General features: G+C 40.1%; 1 protein-coding gene across 3 annotated transcripts; it reads left to right on the top strand.

Annotated features, from left to right (window-relative positions):
• The first annotated feature begins 706 nt into the window (after positions 1-706).
• Positions 707-25,614, top strand: sfpq (splicing factor proline/glutamine-rich). 3 transcript variants are annotated; one of them, XM_042076436.1, is made up of 13 exons: positions 707-1,412; positions 2,242-2,430; positions 2,536-2,837; positions 2,929-3,024; positions 3,248-3,444; positions 4,779-4,863; positions 7,005-7,119; positions 7,244-7,289; positions 8,177-8,274; positions 11,610-21,535; positions 25,139-25,188; positions 25,328-25,421; positions 25,521-25,614. In XM_042076436.1, the coding sequence occupies exons 1-10, from the start codon at positions 897-899 to the stop codon at positions 11,727-11,729; spliced, it is 1,764 nt and encodes a 587-aa protein (XP_041932370.1). In that variant the 5' UTR covers positions 707-896; the 3' UTR covers positions 11,730-21,535; positions 25,139-25,188; positions 25,328-25,421; positions 25,521-25,614. The 3 variants fall into 3 exon arrangements, with proteins under 3 accessions (XP_041932370.1, XP_041932369.1, XP_041932371.1); XM_042076435.1 differs by having other exon boundaries at positions 25,517-25,614; XM_042076437.1 differs by lacking the exon at positions 11,610-21,535 and having other exon boundaries at positions 25,517-25,614.

The raw sequence follows: 25,614 nt of genomic DNA, 5'->3' as shown, positions 1-25,614 counted from the left end.
ACTGAGCAAAAGGCTGCTAGGAACTGCTATTTGTGAATATCGGACCTGTAGATAAATAAATTGTATAATAGCCAATGGGCAGTGTTGATGTTTCAAAAACTTCCAGACTTGATGGGTCAACAACTCAAATGAAGTGTTGAGTACTGCGGGTACATGGATAGGTTACTGAACGGGCCTACCAGGCCCAGGCCATGGACCCAATGGCTCAGGTGGCCCTTAAGCCTAAGACTCTGTGTGAAGTCGCTACTATCTGATATCTCAGTCAAATAACACATGTTGTAATATGTCTTATTAGGGTCCCTCAGTCATATACCATGGGTTATATGTTATTCACTCCTGATATCTGAATGGGGCCCCTCAGTCAAATAACACATGTTATGCTATGTGTGATAATCATGCTTTGTAATTGCCATGTTTTTTCACAGGAAGATGCCTTGAATCTGATGATAGTTATGCCATATTTGTAAGTCTCACTCTGTCAATTTCTTTCCACAAAACGCGGCATGCCCTTGAAGAGGACCACCCTACATAGCCGAGTTATCAACTTTCTGAGGCTAGACTGTGCTCATTAGGGAAATTTATTTTATGTTTAACCTAGGAAAACTCATTATTTTTCACAGACGCTCTGACGTCGATATTATTGTTCAAGAGTTGTGGGTGGAGCTTTGGGGTGGAGTCAATATACGTAGACTAGTCGCACGGACAAAGGCCAAAAACAAGTACGCCAGCTAGCAGCCATTTTAGGACTGTGCAGTGGAGGTAACGGCCGTTGGATAACTAGCTGTCCGTGTGTTATATTTAACAGATTATTGACGTAGTGTCGAATTTGCCGAAAGTGTGCTTAACCCGTGATACAATTTTATTTTTTAAAAGAAAACGTCGTTTACCAAGTAGCTATGTCTCGGGATCGGTTCAGAAATCGTGGAGGAGGATTTCAGCGTCGGGGTGGCGGTGGCCCAGGAATGAGAGGAGCAATGGGTAGCCCACATTTCAGAAATCAGAATCAACCTTTTCAGAACCGTGGACCTCCTCAACCTGGACCAGCTCTAACGAAACAACCTAACGTTAACAATCAGGCCAATCAACCAAATCAAGTCACTCCTCAAAAGCCACCAGGGCCTGTTGTTGGACAACCTGGCGTCCAAGTACAGCAGTCTCCCATCGCTCCTCAGAACAAAACACCAACGCCGCAGGCCGGCAACGTTAATGCAAATGCAGGCCCGCCGAAGATTCAATCGCCTCCTCCCGTTAAGAAAGACTTTACTTCTCCACAGAGCCATGCAAACAACAAAAACCAGCACAAACCAGGAGCTGGTAACGACCATAAACCAGGCCCTGGTATGAACAAGCCACAACCTAACGTTAACACCACCCAACCAAAGCCTGACAACGACCAGGGCGACCAGCCTCATGTAAGTTAATGTGACTTTAACAGTGGTAATGCTAATGAATCATCTGTTTAGGTTGAAATCAGCCAAGTAGACATATGAACAATATAAAAAAAATCTAATTTATCGTTGGTCTATCTTCCGACATAAGTTCCAAGTTACCGTAGCAACATTGGCATTCTTTGTCTTGTGAACTGCGTAACATTAGCTGTCGATAGCATTACGCTAACAGTTTTTTTTTGCTAACGTTAGCACTACCTTGCTAGCATTAGCTAACCTGAAACACATTGCCTAGCAGCATATATATATATATATATCTCTATGGCCTAGCAGTCAGTGGTTAATTTTACTTTCCCATGTGTTGGGATGCCTATCTGTTAGTAAAAAAACACCCGCTTGTTTATTGGCACGTTGACGGCAATATTGAAATACTTCTTAAATCTACCCTTTAACGTTAACACTAACGTTTTAGTGTTACGCCAGGCAATGCTAATTAGCACAACGTGCTGCAGCATTGTCGAGCTAAGAGTTGTCCTTTGCTGACTGGGCCGCCATTTTGTGTTTAAAAACTCGTCGTGAAATGGCAACATGCTAATTTATACAACCGGCAACGTTAATTGACATCAACGTGTTGCCAGATATTTATTTTCCCCCTGTTTCGTCTTATCGGTAGACAAAATTGCAGGCTAAAACCACACTTTTTAGGCACCCGACAGCGTGGCTTAAATTATTAACGTTACATGACCTACTTAAGAGCGACTCGTTATTTTTGAGGTGGATGAATCATTTTACTGTTATCGGTTAGCATTGTTGTATTTAAAGGTGGTTAATATTGATGTTTCTTCCATTACAGGAATTGAAAGCCACGTTGTCCTTGCTTCGAAGACCCGGTGAAAAGACATACACTCAGCGATGCCGCCTCTTCATTGGAAACCTGCCTAACGATATAACTGAAGCTGAGTTTAAAAAGTTGTTTGCAAAATATGGGGAGCCTAGCGAGATATTCATCAACCAAAGCAAAGGGTTTGGCTTCATCCGACTGGTAAGATTCGTTAACGTCTGCATTTAAATGTCCTTTTGTAAATAACAGAAAATACAATGAACTGTAAAAATGGTATTTAATATATTTTAATGTTATCCCTCCCAGGAGTCGCGGGCTTTGGCTGAGATTGCTAAAGCAGAACTGGATGATGTGCCGATGAAAGGACGGCAGCTTAGGGTGCGGTTTGCTACACACTCTGCTGCCCTGTCTGTGAAAAACCTCTCTCCTTTTGTGTCTAATGAGCTGCTGGATGAGGCCTTTTCTCAGTTTGGATTGGTGGAGAGAGCAGTGGTTATTGTTGATGACCGTGGAAGGTCAACTGGCAAAGGCATTGTTGAGTTTGCCCACAAGCCTGCTGCTAGGAAGGCCATTGACCGCTGCAATGACGGCGTGTTCTTGCTGACCACGTAAGGCTATATTTATGTATATTATAAAAAATATTTATTTGACTTGGAAAGGATCTTTCCTAATTCATTGTTTTCTTTTCCTCTCTCCAAGGACACCACGCCCAATTGTTGTGGAACCACTTGAACAGTATGATGATGAGGATGGATTGCCAGAAAAACTTGCACAAAAGAACCCCAAATATCAGAAGTAAGGATCATGCATGTTCACCTGTGTGCTCCAAGCCATCTTTGTGACTGCCTTTCTGAGTAACTATATAGAGAAGATACCAATTCATTTCATGGGCTCTTAACAGTTGTAAGCTTGCACTGTATGGTGCTCAGGGTGTGTATTAACAATACTTGAGACTTTGTAGGTCTTAAAACATAAGGTTTTTTCCCAGCAATCTACTGACTAATCCATGTCCTCACAGAGAACGCGAGCAGCCTCCCCGCTTCGCCCACCGTGGCACATTTGAGTTTGAGTACTCCCAACGCTGGAAGTCTCTGGATGAGATGGAGAAGCAGCAGCGACAACAGGTTGAGAAGAACATCCGTGAGGCACGGGAGAAGCTGGAAAGTGAAATGGAGGATGCCTTCCATGAGCACCAGGCGAACATGCTGCGCCAAGGTGCGTGGATTTCCAGTTTGACCAGACATTGATTATTTAGCCTTATTTAGGACTAAACTAGGTCTGGCCTGCACAAGATGTCTGCGTTGAATTCACTCCATAAGGCAATAGTTTACTACTTGTTATCTAAGCTTGGGCATCCATATTTAATCGATTATGTTTATTGATTCTGATTCCTACGGACTACTCATTTAGATTCATAAAAGTAAAAAAAATTGTTAAGAGTAAATAAAGATGGGTATAGTTATGATTTTATCATGCAATATGAAACTCATTATTTTCAATGGCTTGCACGCACAAGAGCTAGTCTGCTACTGCGCCGAGCAAAGCGCAGCGCATTCGGCATTTTTGCCTCCTGCGTGTGCCGCTTTCAGAGTTAACCATGTTCAACTTTGACTGCGGCACGCTGTAAATCAAAGGTATTTTGTGTTGAGCCCGACTGCAAGCACAACAAATATCTTTGGGACATTACCTCCACCAAGAGCAACCTAGCGGTGAGTGTGATGTCCCCCTAAAATCATGAAGCTCAGTTACAGGACTTAATATTTTGACAGTGAGCTACACAAGTTTTAATTTAGTGTCCTACCGTGTAGGTCAACATGAGTGGTTGCTTGCTGTAATGTGCATGCCAATATTTTCGACACAAGTGTCCCTCCCCACAAGCCATTTGAAAGTGCGAGAGCCATAAATGTTCTGGAAAGTGACAAGAATGTTAGAATGAAGCAACGTTACACAAATACTGTTAGCAGCACCGTCAGTCTCTGGTCTTAAAGATATTTATGTAGTTCTGCTTGTTTCTTGTCGATTTTACTCTATTCTAATATTTCGGTTCTGTACCCTAGTGTTATCTGGCCTGTTATTTTGCAAATCAAGCCTTAAAAGGAATACAGAACACGTAAACAGGCCATGTTTAAAGGGACACCAGGCAACTTTTAATTACTTAAATTAAAAGTTGCCTACTAAAGTTAATTACTCATCTTCGTAAGTCGGTATATGGTTAAATGACTCATTACAGGGCGAATGAAGACTCTCTCGCCCACCCCTACTGCCTGTAGGAAGAATATCCCGCTTGCAAGTTCAGTGTATCGTACCCGCCGACCGAAGCAGGATCAGTTTACATCCTGCATACAGCACAGAGGCAGGGTAACGAAACGCTAGTGATTGTTGCAAACGTGTGTATAATGGCAGAGCCAGCGAAGAAGCAGCGAAAACCCTTGACGGAGGATGCAAAGAAAAGGAAAAGAGCTTCAGACTGAGAGGGAGTTTCGTAGAGAAAAATCATCAAGCTTGCCTGGTGTTCCATTAAGTCTGAACTAGTGTTTTCTTTTTCACAGATCTGCTGAGGCGGCAGGAGGAGCTTCGCCGCATGGAGGAGATGCATAACCAGGAAATGCAGAAACGCAAAGAGATGCAGCTCAGGTAACTAAGGGATTAGACTTAAACTTGTTTTTTTCCCAATGTAATCAGGGTCTGAAATAATGTTGATTGCGCAGCGTTTGTGACAGTTTGCCAAATTTAGATGGTTGAACCGCTGTGCGGTTGTTTCCAAAGTTTCTGGAGAGAACAAAGTGGCGGAATAAAGGGGTGGTCCTCGGTACCTGAGAGCCAGATGTACTAACGCTTTTGCGCCCACTTCAGGCGTATTTATTTCGCAATGTGCGTGTAAAATCATTGCGAGGTATGTACAAACAGGCCGCAATGACATAAAAGCGCAAACTGAAACATTCATTGCCCAAAGTTGTCAAATGACCTCATTACCCATTCATCTACTGCAACTTAAGCACGTGACTACTCACTCGGTCGTTTGTTTTACAGTTTTTACTCTTGTTTTTCCAAATCCAGCGCAAAATTAAACACTAAACGCCAATGATGGTCTGTAGAGTATAGCCTTACGTTTGATGAAGGGATTTCCTTAATGTTAAATAATAATTTGGCCCTTGCTAAAACGATGCACAAATTATTAGCCATTTATTTTGTTCATATTCACTCAGACTTGTGGCATTATAGGTTTCTGCATTAGGTCTACCGTTGGAACAAAATAAACCCAGAGAGTTCATTGATATGTTGGCCTATTTTATTCTTGTAGGCTATATGAGAAAAGGCCAAGAGTGTCTTAAGCACTGTTTCATTGTATTGTCTAACCTCAACAAGGCTACAGCTCCATGAAAACAATCGGATATAACTATAAAATCCATAAAGTCAAAAGTAAAAAAAAAAATGTTGTTTTTGGCTGCTGTGTTTGACTGAAATGTAGACTATTCTTTTTTTCATTTCAATACAGTATATGAAACAAACCTCAGTTTAGATAATCACATTCACACATTTTTTTGCCTAATTGATGACCATGATGACTAATAATATAAAATTAATGTGCACCTTGAGCAAATGATAAAAAAATCTTTAAGAATGCTTTCCATTCTTGAACTGCATCGAATCGTACTGAATTGTTTTTTATGAACATGTATCTTTTCTTGTATCGAATCGTGCCCATGTATCTAGATGCGAATCGTATTGTCTTACATGAGATTCACACCCCTAATATGCATTCATGGGAGAATCCAGGGGAAAGTGGGAGTTTAGTGTAAAATGATGGGAGGGGAAGAGTAAAGAGCGCCTAATTATGTATTCCGCTGTATGTACTAAGACTGCTCCTGAAAGCGCACAGCTATTCTGCGCCTAAATACTTCCGCCTTGTAAAAGCAGGTGTTAATCCAAATTGCCGTTCAATGCGTCAATAAGAGAACCTTTCAAAGACAACAGAATCGCTATTTAGAGCACCAGTTTTTGTGGTGAAAGTATTTGTACTACTAAAAGCAACCTTAACCTTCGTTGGCCTTTTGAATGTCTTACTTTCACATCATTCACTTAATGATTTAGATTAAGTGTTAGTATAATTTGTATTTTTGTAATTTGTATTTTAGTATATTTTTATATATTGTATATAACTTTATTTAGTATAATTTGTATTTTAGTATATTTAGCATATTCTTTACCTTCTACTGTCCTTATTGCTTAGTTGTTTTTATATTATATACTTTAATCACTCTTTCTGCTGTTAAAGAATGTGTTTGTGTTGTCTGTATGCTGCTGAGACCTTGAATTTCCCCTGGGGATCAATAAAGTATATCTGTCTGTCTGTCCCTACTTGCTAGATTTGACCAATCTTCCATAGCCTACGTGCACAAGTAGTTTGAGTAGAACTACTGATCTTCATTATCTCCCTGCTTGTTTACATCTTATGTATGGTATTATTTCATGATCGCTAAACGTTTGATTCTTTTTAGTGTTGTCATCAGTTAACTTAATTCAACTGCGCTTGTATGTAGGCGCTGCCATTCAGTTGTGGACGTTCGTAAATTGCGTTTATGGGCGGAGAAAAGCAGAGAAAGGCGCAGTTTACACTAAGGATTGAACGATTGATAAATACGAGGGAAACTTGGGTCTGACAGCGTTCGCAATCTGCAGTGTGTCCATGACTCCGATAACGCTACGTTCGCAAATGTACGTACATCTGGCCCCTGAGTGACCAGTTTGAAGACCTTGACCACTTTTCCTTGCAGACAAGAGGAAGAGCGCCGAAGGCGTGAGGAGGAGATGTTGCGGCAGCGAGAGATGGAGGAGCAGATGAGACGCCAGCGTGAAGAATCCTACAGGATGGGAGGCTTCATGGGTGATGTAAGTTTCACCTTGAATGTACTTCAGGTATATGTTTCAGACTAGATGGGAGCATTGAGATGCTCTGGCAGGCTTTGTTGTGGCAATTTAATTTACTTTTTTTCTTTTTTTTTTCTGTTTGCAGAGAGAGCGGGAGATGAGGCTGAAGACGGGTGCTGGCATCTTGGCAGGTAAGCAGCCAGCCCTCAATTATCTTGAAATGGTTGACACCCAAGAAGACAACTAAAATTGAAAAAAGACAAAAATTGTTTTCAGATATTTCCTATTTGCCATTTTCCCAAATGTTTTATTGCCCTGTTGCCCTGTAGAAATGTATGCATCCTTTGTCCATCCTAATATGCCAACTTTGTCTGAGGATGCCAATTTTATGGCTTATTAAAAGACATTAAGGTTTTAATGTCAGGACTCAACAGTTTTTGTTGTAAAGTTTTTGTGAGTAAAAATGTCTAAATGCAAAAATATTTAGTTGCAAGTAATTTTCAAGTGTTAATATTAACCTATGACATCTTCCACATAGAAAAGCATTGAAGGAAATTGACAAAGAAAATGTGAATAGGTAGCGTGGCTAGTAGCCTAAAGAAAATACTAAATTTAAACCTGTGGCTGGGTAATATTGAATGACTGAGATATGAGACCTAATAGTGAGCTCCCTTTATCAGAATGTACTTTCTAACCTGCATTGGACAAGATGCCATGCAGTTATCAAACACAATGTTTGAGTCATTTTCTTGTAATTACACTGCAGGTAAGCACTTAAGCAAAAAACATTGTCCTGTTTAATGACACTGGGACTTGATGCATCATTCTAGCTAACAATAAATTACATAATTACGACATGGTCTCTGAGTGTCGTAAAAAAATCTCTGCTGAATTGTTATTTGAAATAAGAATTCTGCTATGGTTATTACAATGCCAGCCAATCACCGTTTTATTTTTTGATTGAAGTTGCATGCCTTTTGGTCAGATGTAAGTGTTGGTACACAATGTATTTTCCAGTGTAGAGCTCTTAGGTTTGTCTACCTGTGTCCAGATGTTTATGAATCTTTATCCTTTTCAGACACTCCCTTTGGCACACCAAATGCGAAGTTCTTGGGTGGGCTTGGCTTCGATGGGGGCATTGGCGGTGCTCCATCTGGTGGACTAATGGGCGAAATGGTAACGTATCCCTTCATGGGATTTTTTTTTTGGAGTGTGTGATTGAGTGAATGTTGCTTTCACTTTTCATTAGTGAAAGTATTTGAGTGAAGGCTTCCCCCCCCCCCTTACTCTTGGCTATATCTGGATGCAAAGCCAGTAGACCTTTATGCTGAACTCGGCCGGTCACTCTACATGTAGTCTTTGAGAGTACACTGTCCAGCAGTCAACATCAGTTCCTCAACTATGTGGTCAGTTCAGTGCTGCAGAGCTGGTCAATCTGTACTAAACTCTTGAAATGCTGTTCTGATTTTGGTATTGTCAGCGATTTTGTAAGTCCTGTCTGGAACGTGAAGTGAAGACAGGCGGTTTTCACTTTGCACTATGTGCATCTGGACTAAGCCCTGGTTTTCAACTAGTTTCACTGTCTTCACACTGTTTGATGTGAAGCCCCTTAGCTACCACATGGAATGGAGTGGTTTGTATGTGTGTGGACAGAATGTTCTGTGTACTTATTTTTACTCTGTAGCGATGCAACATTTAATCCTGGAAATGTGTCTCTAGAAAGTACACTTTGGAATGGACCTCTTGTGCAGCAGTGTTTGTAATTCCTCTGTAGCGTTCTGTAGTATACAAGCTTTGAAGGGCGTTAGTGCAGGTTGACTCTGTTTGCAGTACATTTTTAGTCCCCTGCGTCCCTTTCAAAGGGGTAGACTTGGCATTTGTTTTCAGTTGAGGAACTTGATGTGACTGCTTATGTTGTGTACACCTCAGTGGCCCTGTGGCTGACGTACCTGACAAATTTAAGGATGTTCAGAGATTGTGTTAAACCTTCTCTGTGTTCGTATACTAGCCTAGTGGATGTAAGGGAGTATAAAAGTATGACCAAGCAACTTGACTCGCCTGAAACAAGTGGACAAGTTTGATTGAACTGCTAATTGCGTTAGATATTTACGTTTAGGTTGTGTGGTGCATGTAAAAAAAGTCAACTATACAGTAGTGCCTTCATTGATTAGTATGTTGTTCAAGGTTGATTGCCACACCATATCATTCTTTGTCAACAAGGCCAGTTTTATTTTTTACTTTTGTTTGTTTTCTGGATTGACAGTGGCACAACTATGAAGTTAAGAATGGACGCTCCATGGCATAAGAGCGTTTCACTAGTATTCATCTCTGAATGTTTCATCACAGAATTAACACTGAACACTGACTTTTTCTCTTTTGAGTTGGGAAGGCTGTAGTGCTGACAATGGAGAGAAAATGAATGACTGTTTAATTCTTGATAGAAATAAGCCAGTTTTGTGCTAAATAAAGCAGGCTCCTGCTTTTGGCTTTGATGCTATTCCTTTTTGAATGGACAACCGGTGACCAGGATTTTTTTTTTTTTTTTTTTTTCCCCCATTTGCTTAAGGTTCTTTACAAAGAAATATAAGAACTTACAATGACCTACTGAGGATGTGCAGGATTGCAACACAAACCGATCTGTCTTTTTTTTGAAGCCCATAATACAGCCATACTTATACAAATATACATATTATGGCCCATAGGCTACACTACACAGCACTGAACCATCAACTGACCTCTGACTATCTACCAAACTGAGTTCATGAACCATTCCAACCGTAGTTGCCAGTTGTCTCATCTGAAGTTATCTTTTTTGGTGTTCTATTTCCCTGTGCTTTCCTATTAGCCACACCTTGTTTTAGGATTTAGCAGTTATTCACATACTGTTTTAATTATTTGAAGCATACACACTATGATCTACCTGATGGGAGTCATCACATTTTTGTGTCGAGTCATGATTTGCCCCCCCCCCCCCCCCTTACAGCACCATGTCTAAAGTCAATTGAAAGTCCATACATTAGTCCTGGCCACTGGTTCTGCTCCATAATTGGAACTATGTCTGAATTTGGCTACCTGAGATACTTCATTATTATTATTGTGATTTAGTATTATACTACTATTTTTTCAGTATGACGGAGCAAGTAGTTTCGGAAACAAAAATCCCTGTGTTACACTACACCTCACATTTGTAGCGTGTTAAGTTTCAAGAGTTGATATGTACAATCGGCCGGAAAAGTATTAAGTATTTGCAGGGTTAAGGATTGTAGTGGTTGACACCATCAAGAACTGATGGAAATAAGGCTGACTTACTTGAAAAATTGACAAACTCCTTTCTTTTCCATCTTTTCTGTAATCTGATGTAATCTGGGGGTTTTCCAGCTTCACCTTCAATAAGACGTTGGATTGTTCTAGAATGATTTAGCTACCCTTTTCATAAGTCACGCTTGGTCACCTACCCATGCACTATATTGCTTAAATCAGTAGAATAGACCAATATCCTAATAGTCCAATTTGTAGCTCTTGTTGAGTGGCCAGTCATGGCTAAATGTTATCCATGGTTAAGGCAAATTCAGACATTGTCCAACTAGCTGAAGGACCAGCTGAGCTTTTATTTATTTATCAACACTGAAGTCAGTAAATTACACGTTTTGAATAGGAATGATGATCAGCAGTGTGAACTGTATTGTGAAGGCTTCTGTTTTGGGTTCATCGCCGTTTTTATCGTGCCCTTGAGCTACCTCAACTATAACTGGAGTGGTGGGGTTTCAAGAGACATTTTTGTAGTTAAAAAAAAAAAATGTATATCTTTTTACTTTTTTACTTCAACTGAAAGATGAAGCATTTTTATGGTGTCTATGTAAGCCCATAGCTCCAAACTATGAAGTTGCCAGCATTACTGATATTGGGTCAGTAGTTTTTTTTTTTTTTAACCAAGATAATCATTTCTTAGTGGACCAAGTATAGGATCGTAACAAAAGCCTTGCTGAATTAACATGGTGCTTAAAACATAAAAGTTAATGAATTTATCGAAGAAAGCTAACAGACAGATGCCATCTTGCGCTGAGAGGCACATCAAATGAGTCCTCATTCAAAGAAATCTGAAAGTGTCTGGAGAATGACAGACCTCTAAGCTGTATGGCATTAGGTCTGTCTTATGAAATGCCTCCACGACTCTTGGAGCAAGCTGTGATTTAGGACTTGACTAACAGAAACATTACCCTCTCTTCCTTTTCTATGTTACCTGTGGCACCTGTGGATCGACATATTGGAACTGTTTCTACCAACGTTTTCCTTGGACTCCTGCCATTTTATGTTCTTTTATACATTCAAAACCCTGTGTTCTCTTCGGCCTTACAAATGGACTGCTACACACACACACACACACACACACACACACACACACACACACACACACACACACACACACACACACACACACACAAACACACACGCACACCCTAAACACACACTTGACCACTAAACCCTGTGTGGTTTGCTGAACTGAAATGTAGCGAAATGAGCGCTTCCCTCAGGGAGGCCCGGGAGGCCCAAGAGGTATGGGCCCGAATAACCCAGGGTTTGGGCGGGTGCGCGAGGAGTTTGATGGGCCTGCCAAGAAGCCTCGGTTTTAAAGCTATTATCAGTTCTTTTTGATAAAATGCGCTTTGTCTAGATTGAGTCATGAGTCATAATTTGCTGTATATGAGGACTATATTACATTTTAAGCTTGAAGTCTTGTCTGTTTTGTGGCAAAGTTCCTTTTTTTGCATTTTATGTTGTGCTTGGATAGATGGAAATCTTTAAGAAATTAGTGGTCATTTGACCTGCCCTTCCCCTTGTCATGTCCCTCCACTATATCATGCTCTGTGATGTGACGTGACGTGATGGTATATTTCCACTTACCTTTCTATGGTTGTCTTTTGTTTTGTGCCATTTAACTTTTGAAGTAAACCCTGTAACTTCACAATAAAGAGTACAGACGGTTATTTCCAAACATTCTATGTTGGTTTTGGTAGTTGTGCTAATGGCTAACTAGTTATGAGGCACAGATGGGAAGGGAGGGGGGGGGGGGGGGGGCGTGCATTCATAAAACTGATCCGTGCAGTGGATTTCAGCAGCAAAAATCCTATTCTATACTGTGCTTTGGCATGGTAGTTGGATGGGTTTGACGAAGAGCACAACAAGATTGGAGAGGAATTGATAAATTGCACAAAACTTGTTCTAACAAAGTATTTCAATAGTAGGCCTAGTTATCCCAAAATTGTGTAAAATGAATTGTACAAAATTGTGTAAAATTATTTGTAAATCAAAACAGAATAACGTTGTAGATGACAGACCTAACCGCTTGCCTAAACGACTATAGGCTAAATTTGAATTGATGAAAGCCTGTTTTTAAACATCACAACACTTGATTATATTATTACTCTTGGCACGACTTGGCATTTCTTTATGGTGACATTTCAATATTGTATGCACTTAAAAGAAACTAGCCTGAGAAAGTAACAACCCTTTTGTTTTACTTCCTTCTGCTAAGTAGTCTTACTGAAAGTCAGTACTAGCTTGGAAGACCCTTTAATCTATAGACAGTAAAAGGGGCTACTGTAGCTACTGTAGCTCACAGATTCTCGCAATAAGAATTGGGCTAAATGAGCTGTTTTGTCACCTTGTACATATAAAACAAAATCTAAAAAGGCTCCTTTTATAGTCCTGTAGTTTAAAGAGCATTAGTCTGTGGGCAATTGTGAGGTTTAAAAAAACTAAATAAATGTATCAGTTGAAATAATGCCAGACATGGAAATGCTTCAAACAATGAACACTAGTCAGTGTGAGTTCCCAAACTGGACTACGTAATGATAAATGTGTTTCTGAGAGTAATAAAGTATCAATGAGAATTTTGCCTGTCTTGTGTTGTATTTTGAATGTATGGGTATAACTTGGACAACTAGAAAGCAACAGGCATGTCTACCATGAAATTGAAATTATGGCAGTAATTGGTATGGAATGGCTAAGTTGGGGAAGGTGTAACTCTGCTCGTTTTTTGCGTTGATGGAGCTTGACCACCTCATACAGACTTGAGGATCCTGTCATTGTAGCCATACTCGCTGGTGGATGCCATCCATCCACTGATATTATTTTTTTTTTTTTCTAATTTAGTGTAATTTAGCATTTAATAGTTCAAAGGCGCACATTTTATTACAGGCCTGCCTAGATGGATATTGGATGTTTACATGGAACTGCTCATGTAAACCAAGTGACAAATGTCACAGCAACTGCTTTTACAGGACTATACAAAAGAAGTGGAAGGTGATTGCTATGGCTGTTGCACCAAATTTGAATACTAAGATGGAATTATACAGAGCAACTGTCTGGTTCAGAAATCCGAGGGAAAAGATGTTGAACTCCTAGGAAACTAGGAGTTTTCAACCGTAGGGTTTTTTTTATTTTTTTTTTATTTTTTTATTTTTTTAAATAGCAGGGTTAACATTTAAAAAAATCAGTGCGAAATAGAATTAGACCTGTATTCAGCTTTACAATGCATTCTTGTGGGGCAGGAATGCACATCAACGTGAACCGTTTGTTTTGCCACTGACGGGCTCATAAATGATATTCTAAGTCTTACCACATTGAAAGGATCTCCATAGAGATACACCTGTGTTTACCTCAGTAGCTGGAAATGAACTGCAACATCCTGTAACATCAGTATGTTTTGAGCACAACTTCACAACAACTAAGTATTCTTAGCAAAAAGCGCTCTGCATGGTAGGCAAAACTTGGCCTACATCTTTGTAAGTTACGTGTTCAGATGAGCATTACAAATTATTTGGTAGGAATGTGAGCCGATCAGTGTTTATTGTTGAGCAGATATTTTATATTTCCAGTGGATAAAAAGGTTTGGCGCATGGAGGCAATGATTAACTTATGGATGATGAGGTGTTTGGGGTTTGTGTAATCTGCCTGACCTTGGGTAAAAATAAACATAAATGCACAATTTTACACTTAAATTGCAAAAGGAAATTATATTAGAATGCAATAAATGCAAATGCCATTGTTTAACAGCTTCTTTTTTACTTTAAACTCATTCTCTCCTGCGAACTACAGATTTCCCAAGCCATCTATGACTGTCAACTTGTAAGGCATGCAACACATACAGTGTGAAGATACTTTTATTTTGAAAATAAATTTTATAGGCAAACACTGAAGCAGGCTTTTCCTTTGGCAAGAGTTTACAACTACCGAGGTCAGCTTTGTAGGCTGGTTAGTGCGTGCAGCTTGTTGGGTTACAAATTAAACTGCCCAACAACCTTGCGTAAGTTTGTGAATTCACCTAAGCTCCGTGTCAGCTGTAGCTTACATTAGAAACCGCACTATATAGCCTGTTTTTACCATTGCAGATACATGGATTGATATCAAAACCAAGCGACTCTCTAACTTGGCCTACGTTTTAACACATTTTACAAATTATTTGCAATAATTAACATGTTAATTTTGACAGCACACAGGTCTAGGTATAGCTAGGCTTTTGTTAAATTAAGTCTTCAATGTAGTTCATCCATCTCCTATTCTTCCGATACTCAACAGTCTTAACTGCACAGCACTAACTTGCAGGTTTGTTGTGGGAAGTGAGTCTCTCTCGCGCTCTCGCTCTCTCTCTCTCGCGCTCTCGCTCTCTCTCTCTCGCTCTCATTTTTTGCTATGGCGGCAAGATTTTTGCTATGGCGCAAAAGCTGCAACCAGCAGACACTGCTATTTCTTGTGAAAGTGACTGCCCTCGTCATGGTATTGTGCCTTATTCATTGTACAAACTGCCCCTACCTGTGTATAACAAGGCAGCAAAAAGAAATGTTTCTCAGTGTGGCTGTTTAATCACAAACTTCAGCCCTGCTTTAAGGAAGTTAGTATTGCTAGTTAAGAGAAGTGCTTAGATCAGCTATTGTTGTCGGTCAAGGTAGATGCTACGGAAAATGTAATTTAAAGGAACATGCCATCTTTTTGGGACATGGGCTTATTTGCGGTCTACCCCAGAGTTGGATAAGATGATTCATACACTTCTGTTTGTGTGTGCAATAAGTCAGACCCCTTAGTCTAGCCTAGCGTGGTTCACTGGAAGTGCGTCGCATCAGTTGGCCTGTATGTAGCCTATAACAAAATAGGAGCTATAGGCTAACTGATGTAACCCTCTTCCAGTGAGTGAGTCTTAACATGTATTTGGTCAGACATGTATGGTGTTGTGGATTTTAGTTAGTTTACATTAATAAGAATAACAAATATGGGTTTGTAATTTCTGTGCACACCATGTAAAGCATAGCATAGCTTTCCTCTATACATCCACACTATGTAAAGCATAGTATAGCTTTCCTCTATCACTATGAAAATATAGAAGTTACTAAAACTGAAATACAGAGTTGCTCATAATAAAAACCACTTAATGATTTACAGACATTCCCCCTGCTAATGATTTGTACATGAGATCTATGCACCGATGCTTACTCAAACCAACAATTTTATCTACAAAGCATAAGTAAGGGAATTTGCCACAATGGTTATGGTATTTAGCAGACGCTTTTGTCCAAAGTGACATACACATAATACAGTTAAATTTACATGCTGGTCTAGTTGCGGTCAGTGAAGATGAGCTCAGTTTTTTTTAGAGATTAGGCCGAAGGTGGCGATCCCTCATCCAGACTGAAATATCCTTAAAGCATGCAGAAATCCGATGCCCTCGGAGTCCTCAGGTGGGAATATAGGTAAAGTTGAGTGTCGTCCGAATAGTCAAATCCATGGGAGCGAATGGTCTCACCTAAAGAAGTGGTGTAAATAGAGAAAAACAAGGGCCCTAATACTGATCCCTGAGGCACACCGGTGGTGAGGTCATGAGACTTTGATACCTGTCCCTACCAAGACGAGCTAAAAGAACACCCTTTAAGGTAAGATTCAAACCAGTCAAGAGAAGAGCTTTCCCAGAAATTCCCAGTTCAGATAGTGTAGAAAGGAGAATATCATGGTTAACAGCATCAAAGGCGGCAGATAAATCTAGTAGAATTAATACTGATGACTGGGCAGAGGACTTAGCTACTCTCAATGCTGGTCACAAACAATAATGGGCATGCACTGCTGGAACACTACAGGACCAAGAGTTCCACTGTGTTCGTTCAGCAGTTTGTCACTAAGATTTATTGAATTATTGGCAGTAGACCCAGCCCATATGTGTGTTCAGTTTCTTCAATGGATGTGTCAAAATGGGAAAATGGTCAAAGCCCTTTTAAGTTTGCTGCCAGACACAATAGTGTCAGTGGCATTTGAATTAATTTAAATTATTTGTTTGTTTTGTAAATTATCATTAAATAGATTAACATTATGTATCTTGTAGATGTAAAAGCATCATCCATAGGCCAATCAGTGTAAAAGTCAGGAAAAGCTTGTCTTGACCGTTTCTCCATAAATGCCTTGTAGTTTTGAAGCTTTTTGGGAGATATGTGAACTGAAATCTTCAGCTCAAGGAGAAGTTGCTGTAAGCATTCCATGCTATGGGACTTGCTTGCCTGGTGTAGAAGATGAGTAGAGCTGTGAATGTAGATTACTCAGATGTCCACCTGGATATGTGCTGGCCAACAGTCGTTGTGGCAAAAAGGACCCTCAGGTAACCCTGATTTCACATATCTGTGTTGTGTTTGGCTTTCTGTGCGTTTTTGTTTCTCTTAACAGGTGAATCACGGAAGTTTGTATTTCTGCAACATTTGTTTCAAATGAACCAAATGGTCGTACCCGACCCCACTCCTCGTCTGTGTAGTCGGCGGATTCTTCCTTTGCTCCTTTTGCAACCATAGAGGTGGATCAAACCTAAAAACTAGTTAGTCAAACTAGTTGACTAGTTATGATTTTTGTTTGTTCCAATTTCAACACTACTATTGAGCCCTTCAGTTTGAGCTACTCTTAGCATTGTGCATTACTACACAGAGCCTACCCTGCAAATGGACATTAGGATATGAAGGCATCTGTTTACTGTAGGTGCTGAACTTTAAGTGATGTCAATGTCTTGCTTATCTGTGTGACTACAATAATTGCGAGACTTGCTCATCTAGGCATTTTCTTGAGACTTACTCTAGGCTTTAAGAACTCTAAGTGAAAACACATAAAATATTTGTTACAATCATGTATACAGAGTTTTAAGAATCCTGTTCATGTTAGCAAGTATAGTATTTCATTATTATTGATATATGCTTTTCCCTAATTGGGCTATATGGAAAATGCATGTGTTGAGACTTCCATCATTTATCTTAATTGAAATCCCAGCATGTAACGTACAGGAGGTGCAGTTACCAGGATCCCTCGTTGTTGTCTATAATTAAATCCATGTTTTGTTCACAGGTATGGGAATTAATGTTCACGTTTTCCTAAAGTCTCCAAAGGCCTCTGTAAAACCATGGATAGATAAGACATTTCTGTAATCGTCTGTCTGAAAAGGCAAGCAAGTTCAAGTAATTCACTTGACTTGCTTTTGGTTAAATACTTCACTACTTATGGAAATCTTGCCCCCTGCAGAAGTATTCTCAAAGATATGACTCGAGTGCACTATAGAAAATTGTTGAAAGTTGGATTCTTCAGCAGCTTAAAATGACAACTTTTAGAATTTGCCAAATCTTTGCTTCTGCAACTTCCCAAACAGCAATTACCTTAAACTCCTATCTATGTCAACCAGAGCTGCAAATCAGATTTTAAAAGCCAACCTTGGGTTAGAGTGGCAAAATTATCAGTAGCCTCATCAACATACCAGGCAAAGTGTACTTAGTTACTCGAAGGGTACTTATTTAAACCCTGAGTTGATCGAGACAGAGGACATCAGAACATCTTTGTGGCACACCTTCTGTGAAGATCATTGTAAAGCATTACAAGTACAGAGTTCTGAAGTCGGCTGCAACATTACCAACACAGTTTTGTAGTGTGCATAGTACCATGTCAGAAGACCGTTTGGCTGGACACGCTCAAGCCTTCGGTTGTAATTCATCTTTTATTTTGCTTTTCCCAAGAATCACAGGAATGTTCTGAGTACCTCTTCTGTGAATAAGGTGCTACAAACTTTTTGGTCCTTCCTTGGATAAGGAAATAGTACAGACCAATCACATTCTTCCTTTTTCCCCTACCACTATGTTTGGAGTGCCTTTCACTGGGTAGTTCTCCTTCAGGACTCTGTCACAAGGGGTAGGGATTGAAAACCTTTACTCAGGAAATCGGACACACTCGATGCATCTTCTGGCCAAATTTGCAGGACCGAACAAGACTAATGAATCTGTTGACCAGGAGCGGTTCTAAGATGGGGGGGCCGACAGGGGCCAGTGGCCCTCTAACACTGACCCTGGCTCCTGCCGTGGCCCCTGTGCTACAATCTCTTTTCAGTAGGCTATGTTCTGATGTTCACTCAGGTAGGTTAGTTGATTTTCTCTAAAAGCCACTTGAAACGGGGCTTTCAAGTCTAACACAAGTTGTCTTTGCTTGCGCCGATGTAGCTTAACTTATTTTTGTACATTATAATTTCATTTATGAAATTAATTTAAATCTAATTTATTAAATTATAAGTGATTATTAAATAAGTGTTCATCTGATGACTGGATCAGTTAATTCTGGCTACATGCAGACTCGTTAAGTCAAAACACATACACACCTAACCTGAAGATAAACCTCTCAAAATGAGTGTACAAGTTCCAATTCTTGCAGGGCAAGGAGTGTTATCATATTATTGTACGGTAAGGAGTGAGAATAACCGAATGACTAAACTCATGCAGCACATTGCTTTCTGCCTAACTGGTAGGCTATTGATTCCTTATTCATACAATCTAGGAAATCAGTGATCGACTGAAATAACTGCAAGGAAGGGGATTATTATAACATTAGTTGACTTCAAAGTAGTCTAATGCCATATCAACTATCAAACTCAGTGCAGTGATGGAAGGATTACTATTCAACAGCGCAAAACTATAGAGAAAGAAACCAGCAGTTTATATCATGTGAGTGATGGATGGAGAAGAGCCACCAAGAGATGTCAGGAAAAGGCCTGGTTTGAGGCCTTCTCAAGTGAGAGTGAAGCCATACAGGTCCTGATAAATGCTATTCAGGTGATGTTATTTGTAGTCTACACCTGAGATCTCTCTCTTTCTCTGTCTATCCCTGCAGACACACGTCACTGTCAGACACCCACAGGCACATCTAAAACTATGTACTATGCATGTTGTCATGTAAATAGAAGACATGGCATCTAATGGCCCATTTTTGCTTATAAAAATTGTCTAATGACCCACTAGACCCCCCCCCCTTTTCCCCCAGGGGAGAAATGTTCATCTGAGCTGAAACTTGATAGCCCTGCATTTATTGTGAATACATTTAGAAAATGAGATGTAGCCTAAGCAACTTCACCCAATAGTACTCTGCTGCAAATACTGTAAGGGTAACTCCCTTGTTAAACTGTTCCGACACCACTAGGCCATCTTGTTTTTTCTTTTTGTATTTTTTTTCATGATCCTAACGTTTCTTTGTAGAAAAAAAAGTATAGTTTTTTTTTTTTATGCTCCAATGAAACGGAACTAGAAGTTTTGAACGCTTAAAGACCGTCTTCAAAGACTTTTTCGTCCTGGGTGAGCAAAACCCTACTACTACCCCCTACCCCCACTGGCCCTGCTGTAAAATTGGTCAAGAACCGCCACTGCTGTTGACAATAGCTAGAAAGCATGTTTGTTGTTTTTAAATACCAAGCGAGTGAACAGAAGAAGGCAGTTTACCATATATGCTAAAGACAGACTCAAAGTTAAAATGTCTCTATAGAACAGGTAACACAGGCTATTTCAGTGTAGTAGAATAGAAATTCCTCCCTACAGATGACCATGGACGTGCAGGAAATTTGCACTGGAATCTTTTTCTTTATTTTCATAGACATTGAAATGCAGTGATTGTATATTGATATCTTAAATATCATAATCCCACAACAAAAAATCAGATTTTATAATTTGATAATTAAGTTATACTAAAAATGTGTGGGTTCCTTTCCCTGCATAGCTAACAATCTTTCTGTTACACTAACTTAGTTCTCTATGTTTTCTGGTAAATTTATTTTACCCCTCAGTTTCAAGTCTTCAGCTGTAAATGCTACATTCGGAGGGGTAGATCACCACTACCTCTTGATCTCCAAAAAAAATCGGATTTCCCTACCCCTACATGGGAACATGCAAATGGAAATTGGGACCTTTGACTCCTTGTTCCCATTTGGAAATGAAGCACATCTAAAACATTCCTCCCACATGTATGATCTCCTGGCTGTACATTAAACAATGTATATTCCAAGATGGACAGCCCCAGAGAAGAACGTTGGTCACACTGATACTGGAACTGACAAGGAAGTAGTTTGGTAATCCTGATACAGTAATCTTACTTTCACCATTGAGAGATGAGATTGAGATTGAAAATAACTATTAGACTAATCAGCACCAGGGTGATCTTGCCCAGTAGGAAACCCAGTGGGAAAATTTAGCTAAATAGTTAGCTCCTTGACTTCACCAAGGCAGGCAACTAAGCAACCGACCCATTATAGCAAAAAACGTGACCTCAAAAGTTCGACTATGTTTAATTTGTGTCACGTTTTTAGAAGCCTCACTTTTTTTTTTTTTTTTTTTTCAGCTTGCGGCCCATTTTTATAAACGCAAGGCACGTAACGGTCAGTCACAACCTTACACTAGGAAACAATTGAATTTGAGTGCCTGGAGGTGAAAAAAGTGTGTCCGTCTGATTGGCCCCTTAAGTAGTCGCCCAAATCTGTGAAAGCCCCATAGTTTATAGAATATTGTGATTACAATTGAGTTTTAATGAGGCTTTTCTTTGATTGTCAGCCAGTTAGTTAAAAGCACTAACTAAACCCAAGCTTGTGGCACTGGTGCTTTGTCAAGGACTTCACACAGGGTTTGTCTTTTAGTACACAGGCCTGATAATACACATTACACAGCCCTGATTGCAAGGCGTCTTCACAAAAGGCTATAGATTTAGCTAAAGACAGTCTTAGATAATTCATGGCACATATGCTATATGGGATATCCAGCCCTATTAGGTTTATTCTAGTCTAGCTTTCTGTATCAACTTGTTCTCTGAAAATGCAAGACTTTTCCATAATTCCACAGATGCCACATACGTAAGCCCACCCGTCTGTCAAGCTCTCCTCACCTTGGCTTTCTTCGTTTGGTCTTCAGGGCCTCCGCTCCTCTCAGAGGTCTTGTCTCCTCAGGCAGAAGTGTGTGTGTGTGTATTGTGTGTTGTATGTGTGCCGGCACGTTAGCTGTGCGGTAGGAGGGTGCAGCTGGCCGATTGCATATGGATGAGGATGAGTAGTGCTGGAGAAGTCAGTGGACTGTAGATGCCAAGACTTGTGTGCATCACCAGGTGTTCTTACAGATCAGCATAAGAGGTAAGTCTTCTCGTCCCTGTCTCACATAAAAAAAAAAAAAACAAAAAAAAAAAAAAACCTTGACTTAGTAACAGTGCAAAGTCTTCTGGAGTAATGATGGGACCATTGGCACTTCTGCTATCACACTTCTGAAATGGATTCACAGTGCAGAACATTGTGTGTCCCTGTTGGGGCATGTATACCTTCAACTGTGAAGTGGATCAAGTCAACTTTTGTCAGTGAATTCAGCTGGTGTGTGTTGATGCTGTATTTGGTACTGTGTGATGTGATGTGATTGCAAGCAGCTTACAGTTCCATTTCATGTGACGGGAACTCTTGCGCTTGGTAAAGAATGGTCGGATTTGCACCAACGTAAACATTTTGAATCGACCTGATGCGAGTTCAATGAGGATGGTTTTTCCAACCTTGCAGCAGTTGATGTTTGTGGCGTTTGAGTTGGTTTTGGAAAGACAAAGTAGTTGTCATCCATCACTCCTGTATGAGGCAAGTAACACCTTCCACGGTCACTTTTTGAACAGCCTATTCTATATTCCTACCGTTTTGTATGAAATGGCAAATCCATATGACTCGCCTCATAAGAATTTCACTGACACAAAACTGAGACATCTATAGATACCCCTAAGCTATGTCAAAGAAATTACCTTTTGCAAATGGATGTTTCGTGGGGCAAAGAATGAATGTATATTTTCACAGCAACAGCCTTCATGACTCGATACATCCCACCTCTGACGTTAAGATTTATTGTGTTCTGAACTTACAAAAGGTCTGAGTAATTTGTCTAAGACGTAGACAGAACTACTGAGCCTAAACAAAGTGTCTTCTGTAGTTCCAATTCCAGTACTGTAAAAATTGGAATTGTGGAATGTATGTGTACTGGAAATCAGTGGCAGCCATAAATGAATGATTTTATTTGGAAACATTTGTGGACAAAGCCCAGCACGTTCTGGTGAAACGTGGACACTCTTTTCCACGCAGTGATTCCAAATTATTTCATGTCAAGCCCCCCAATTCACAAAGGATAAAATAATTGCCCACCCTCCCCCTATCAAATTGGTTTGCCTTGACCTTTTTATTTGTTAACATTTATGTTTATCAGCGATGGTCAGTTGTATGAATAATTAGGCTACCTATACCTCTGACACATAGGCTAAGCTATAGGTCTTGGCCATATTATGCATCGAAACCTGGTTCTAATATGGCATCGGTGCTGACTCAAACGGTAGTAGCAACATGAAATAACGTGGATTTTTGTGCCTCATTTCGGTAATATTTTAAATGTTTTAAATGCGAGGCATCACTGCATGTCATGCGCCATCTAACGTCTTGCTCTGATAGCACCACATCCAGATAGTTAGCTAAAATACACTAGATGTATAAGCTGTATATGAGGGTTGCACCACATAGGCTAGTGGACAGTATTTGACAGCTCGTGTGAGCCCATGCCAAGTAGCTTACTTTAAAACATATCACAAGTTCTTGTCAAAATCTAGCAGTAACTACACACAAGCTAACGGCTATGAAGCATCAACAGTATACTTTGCACAATAACCTTGCTAATGCACTAACTGGCATCTATTTGAAATGTTACCAGCAAAGTTGTAATGTGAACTGTTTAGCGGTGTGTTCTGAACAACATAATGACATGGCATTAATCTTTCATGTGCATGAGGCCCATATAGCACCACAATGAATGTTAATGCTATATTTTTGCTTGCAAAAATATAAATATGTAGGTTACAATCATACCTCTGCATTGATATCCCTGAGCTGTCAGAGCCTACGCAACAATCTCTTTTATCGCTAATGAAGCTGCTCTGACAGGGCAACTAGAGCGTTGTTAAAATGCCTACTAGCTTTAGAACATTTTATTGTAAAAACAAAGTACCGGTTCAGGCACTGCTTTGACACCGGCACCTTTTTAAAAGTATTGATTTAGCATCGGTATTGGATAAAACCCAAACGATACCCAACCCTATAAACCAGTCACCAGAAATGCACCTCTGTAAAGAAAACGGACTACAGGTCTAATTATGTACACTCAACCATTTTTTTAGGCTGTTCCTAATTACTGTAAATATCTATGGAGACAATTGAGACCACTAACTTTGCGGTTTTAGAATCTCAGAATTGAAGGACCTACAGCTTTAACTCTGATACTGTGCACTCTTATCTCTTCCTGCTCTTCCTTTTTTTTTTTATATTCAGTTATCAATACACTGGCAGTGTTCTGCAGAGGTATTGTGCGATACTCTGGACTGCACAAGCCTCTGCCCTGTGTGATCTTGAGCCTAGCATCATAATTGTCAGAAATATGACACAAAGCCCTGAAGGTCCTGAAGTGTTTTGCCAGTGAGAATGGACCAGCCTGTGAGCTTTTTGGAGGTGTGTTTGTACAGTAGGTGTGTTCGTCTTCTGCACTGTGATCCATTTCATTTACAATGCCCCATGCGGAGTCCCTCGTCTCAGTTGCTGTACATTGACTCCAAACCAAGCTGAGGTGTGATGCCAGAAGTGCCCATCAGGGAAAGCAGGCGGTGCTGTTGCAGAATTGTACAAGCGAAGAGTGATGCGGTCCTGGCACGGGTATGGCAGTAGAACCGGCACCAGACTACTTGAGTTCGGTAGGGTTTGCCTATGATGGCAGACTTGTGTATATGCATTCTTGCTTCAGCGTCTGAAGATGTCAGTCTCAGAAGATGCCAGTGAGACACAGAGCCCATCAACCCTGCCTGTAAATTGGCACGTTACTGCCATTGGCTGTGCGTCAGATTTCCTCCAGTACATTATACAATGCTCTCTACTCCTACTGCCTACCAAATGTGTACAACACTACTGTGTGTTTACGTCCACTTCACGGTCACACTTTATATGTTGTAACACATCCTGGATGTAACCTTGGGCGTTGGCTATTGGACCAGATACTGGTAGATAAATGCTGTTACTCTTAAACTAAACCATTTTTGTAATTTTCTTTTCGGTTGTGTAGTGGTTATTCCTTTTAGGGAGTTTTGGCGATGAAGTTGACCTTTTGAATCCAACTTTACTAGCTCTAATTCTGGTCTAAAGCAATGCCCATGTACTAGCCTGCTTAATAGATTATGTGCACTGCTTGGAGAAGATGGTTAAGTTTGGAATAAAATAATTTGACATTTAGCTTTAGGTATAATTATTTATTTATTTTTATTTAAGTTTTTCCACATTACTACTTAGCATGTCATTCCTGAGAATCAGAACATTTTTTAGACCTGATTTCAATTAGATTCCGGTCATGATTTACAGAAAAGCGCTCGCCATTATGTGTCAGGAGCAGCAGCATGTGAATCCAGTTTAGATGTACGATTTCCTGCTGCTGCTGACGAGCTGATTACATTTGTCTTTTCGGCATCTGTTTAAGGCAATGATGGACGTCTTTACCAGTATCTGGGCCAACAGTCTCACACTTAACCTTAATGCATGTTTATCCTCTTGTTTTCGTTTCCATTGAATAAGGTCTAAATCACATCAAATGACCTTGTACATTCATGGACATAAAGTGTGCTGTTGAGTGATGGGTTTGCTCTGCAGGTCTGTATCTGTGTACTGATTGTGTTTCTTTTACCACAGGGACCTTTGGCCATTGAAGGAGGATGAGCCAGACTGCGCTGAAGTTACAGGTGTGTTAGACTCTCACCATAGAACACGGTCAGAACAATATGGACACAAGTTCAACTTTTTCAGTTATATACACCCGACATTTTTACTGCCTGTTGCAAAGATGTTTCAACATATTTTTCCCCTGTGTGTGTTGGTTAGTGTTAACAGGTCCTCTGAAGAAGCAATATGGCTGTCCGTGTAAAGTCATTTGCCACATGGTTGTGATGCTGAATTGAACCTGAGCTTGGTTCAGGTGAGTTAAATCCTTGTCCATCTTACTGCTTTGTCTTTTGCTTTGCTTTGGCAAGGCTCATATATTTTCCTTATTCCCTTCTCTCTTTGGTTCAGTCAGAGATGGGCATCTCTGATGTAGACTGGACAGACGAGGAGCAGTGCCTTGAGACATTGGATTTTTCCCCGAATTCAATAAACAAAGAAAAAGTGAA

Source organism: Alosa sapidissima, chromosome 21, assembly GCF_018492685.1.
Source record: "Alosa sapidissima isolate fAloSap1 chromosome 21, fAloSap1.pri, whole genome shotgun sequence".
Classification (NCBI taxonomy): Eukaryota; Metazoa; Chordata; class Actinopteri; order Clupeiformes; family Clupeidae; genus Alosa; species Alosa sapidissima.
This window is presented reverse-complemented; position numbering and strand designations above follow the sequence as displayed.

Coding starts and splice junctions, on each gene's coding strand:
- sfpq (XM_042076436.1), top strand. CDS start 897: ATGTCTCGGGATCGGTTCAGAAATCGTGGAGGAGGATTTCAGCGTCGG. Junction 1,413..2,241: donor ACCAGGGCGACCAGCCTCAT/GTAAGTTAATGT, acceptor CTTCCATTACAG/GAATTGAAAGCCACGTTGTC. Junction 3,445..4,778: donor GGCGAACATGCTGCGCCAAG/GTGCGTGGATTT, acceptor TCTTTTTCACAG/ATCTGCTGAGGCGGCAGGAG.